Below are 3166 nucleotides of genomic sequence, written 5' to 3'. Positions count from 1 at the left end.
CTGCTGCAAAAAAAATCCTAGAGCTTGGATTCACCCTCACTGCAGCTTCGAAAAATGGAGTGGAGATGGTGTATTTAAGAAGCAGCTCTTGATAGCGCTTAGGAGTGCTTTGCTCCTTCTCTTAAAACACATACAAGGATGTTTGATGTGAAGCTCCCACTAGTGTCTAGAAACTTGGATGCAGTTACGCTGCAGTGAGCTTTCGTATTAACTGAGCTTTAGTAATTGTTGGGGGCCGTGCGTGCGCGCTCTTGTTGCATCAGATGTGAAGATATCCGCCTTAGCTTTAATGAAAAAGGCTTGAAGTTAAGATACATTAAGATCTTTGGCAGTCAGGAAGAATACGCGGTGCCCAGTTACCTTGGTTCAGCTGATGCACACTAACTTATGCGTAAAATCCTTGCTGATACCCATATGACTGTATGGATTAAACTGTCGATATGCATAAACGCAAGTTAAGGGTCAACAACTTTTTGTGCTTTAAGATACCGTTTCGGTTATGGATATTAAGGAAACTGCCTGGTGAATCTTACAGAGTTACATCCTGAAAGTAAGAAAACCACTGTATTTTTCTTTCAGATCCGCTACAGGTGCTGAATTCTGATGCGGCAGTAATTCTCACTCCCCTGAAAATCACTACAGTTGTTCTGAGATTTCATTTAAGAGGTGTTGTTTTTTTTCATTTTTTTTTCCAGGCAACAATTGGCATTGACTTCTTATCGAAAACCATGTATTTGGAGGATCGAACAGTGAGTAAGATTTTTGTTGCGCTTCTCTCTGTACAGTAGGAATGAGGATCGGCATCTGTTGTAATTGTGCAGCCCACAGTTTTGAGATCACTTGGAGCCTTCATCTACCAGCTGCTTCCAGACTGACAAGTGCTGTGGAGACAGCTCCTTTCTCTGTTTAGGGAAACGGGAAATCACCATTTGGTTCATCTGTGGAGGGCTCATGAGTGCCATTTTACAAGCGGCAGAAGGTGCTATCGTGTCATCCTCTTTGAAGAAAGAGACGACACGGATAGTTTCAGGGGTGCATAATGGTGGGAATTTGGAGAAGGGAACCGTGCTTAACCCCTTCAGTTTTTGATGTCACAAGACAGAAGGATAAAATATAAATTGTCAAAGGCTGCCAGTTAATAGCTAGCTCAATAGTTCTTAATATTACTTGTTTAAAAAGAAGGTTGCCTTCAGTAATAATCCACAAACGATACTTGTTTCTTAGCTTCCTGCAGCTCTAGTTACTGAAATGAAATCACTCCTCTGTGGAAGCAAGTCTGTGGTTTAACATGAGCTCAGATTCTTAATTAAGACATTCAGCCATTGCGCTATTTGCAGAAGCGAATTGTGCAGTGCTGCATAAGCTTATGGTATTGTAGAAACCCACAATGAATGTGATTGCGTTGAAAGCGCTCGAGTGATGGGATGGATATTCTTTCCATAGCAGAACTGGCCCTTGCGCATCTTGCCATACGTGTTGCTTTTAGTATATCTTCTTGCCTTTTCTTTCAGAACCTTGATGGTAAGAGACGTTCAACCTCGTCTGTGTGCATGTTCCTTTGCAGTGTGGCTAAGGCTTACATATAGAGTAATAACGAGCGGTTTAGCCTCCTTGAAAAATTCGCATTAGCAGCTTTTCCAGTGCTCTGACAGCAGCTGAAGGCTCTTGCTTTAGAAGACCGTGCTCCAGGCTGCTGGAGGTTACATGTGGGAGGCCTGAGGAAGGATAGCAGCAGAGCATAAAAACCTTGTGTAGGCACAACTGCAGGTGAACGTTTGCCATAGTTTTCTCCTTGGTCCTCTCAGTTTGAAAGCTGAGCCGTTCTATTTCTCCCATTTTGGAAGGGAAGCGTTTTTTAAATAGACAGTGGAAAGCCAAGATAGGTGCACATATACCGGTTTGGCTAATACTAGCGCTTGGGAGAGATTGCTGTAAAGGAGGAGACAGTATGCTGCTGCTCCCAGTCCCCAGTCATCTCCTGCATGAGTTTATACTTTTTATTTAGCTTTTTTTTTTTTTCAAAAAGTAAAATTTATTTACGCTTTTATTTTTAGTGGCAGTTTGGCTTTTTTAATTTTCTCCCACCCACAGATCAGGTTGCAGCTGTGGGATACTGCGGGTCAGGAACGTTTCCGTAGCCTCATTCCCAGTTACATCCGTGACTCTGCTGCTGCTGTAGTAGTTTACGATATCACAAGTAGGTATATTGCACTGGGTTTGACCTTTTTCTTATTTTTCTTGCTTGTTTGACTGATTTTGTTAGGTACGGTTGCAATTATGGGACACAGCAGGTCAAGAACGGTTCAGGAGCTTGATTCCTAGCTACATTCGTGACTCCACTGTTGCAGTTGTTGTTTATGATATCACAAGTGAGTGGGGGGAATTCTGCATTTCTAATACTCTGCCCCTTTCATCCTTTAGCCTAGCTTTGCATGTCCTATCACAGTCATCTGCTTGTTCTTCATTCTGGCATGAAAAAAAGTATGTTTTCTTTTATTGTAGTCAAGTTTGAAGCTAGCCACCTGATCGCTGCTGTTGTAATGTACAAACTGTCTTACAAACGACATCATTTTGTAACCCTTTCCTGTTGCATTCTCCTGAAGCCTGCCTTGAGTCCTGGCTGGTCTTGTTGCACTTTACCCTCTTTCATCTGCTTTTTGAACGTAATATCACCTATGACTTTTGGTCTCAAACACCTGAATCATGTTCATAGATATATGAATTTTTCAGTTAGAGACTTTGCACTTATAGCTGTAGCTTGCTTCTTCACTCCATTTGCCTACACACACACCCCCCCCCCCCAAAAAAATAAAATCTGGGCATGGGCTGGGGGGAAAATGCATTAACATCACATTTTCATTTGAATCAGTCACTTTCACATTTTGCAATACGTAAAACTTACCACTAAGCCCTTATCCTTTAACAATTGCTCTTTCATTTCTTACTAAGGTATGTACATTTTTGTGAACTAAAATATTAGTGCTTTTTCAACCCTTCTCCTTCTGTCCCTCCCCTCAGTTCAGAGACCCCTGACTTACTAGCTTTCTGTATGTACAAAGAACAGAAATGTTGTTTTAGGAGACCTAAGCCTTCAGACACTTTCAGTTCTAAACCGGAATTGACTGAGAGCAATGGCCTAACAAATGCAAAAGCACTCGTCCTTTGA

The 3166-nt window shown here is 41.9% G+C and overlaps 1 protein-coding gene across 1 annotated transcript in view; it reads left to right on the top strand.

Moving 5' to 3' along the window:
- RAB6A (RAB6A, member RAS oncogene family) overlaps positions 1-3166 on the top strand; it is a 24704-nt gene that overhangs the window by 4116 nt on the left and 17422 nt on the right. The window contains 2 exon segments of the mRNA XM_009890994.1: positions 696-749; positions 2092-2197. Of these exon segments, the coding sequence (XP_009889296.1) occupies positions 696-749; positions 2092-2197 (160 nt within the window).

The sequence above is a fragment of the Charadrius vociferus genome, unplaced genomic scaffold, assembly GCF_000708025.1.
Source record: "Charadrius vociferus isolate BGI_N301 unplaced genomic scaffold, ASM70802v2 scaffold407, whole genome shotgun sequence".
Taxonomy (NCBI): Eukaryota; Metazoa; Chordata; class Aves; order Charadriiformes; family Charadriidae; genus Charadrius; species Charadrius vociferus.
The sequence above is the reverse complement of the archived record's forward strand: the minus strand, read 5'-3'. Positions and strand labels throughout refer to the sequence as shown.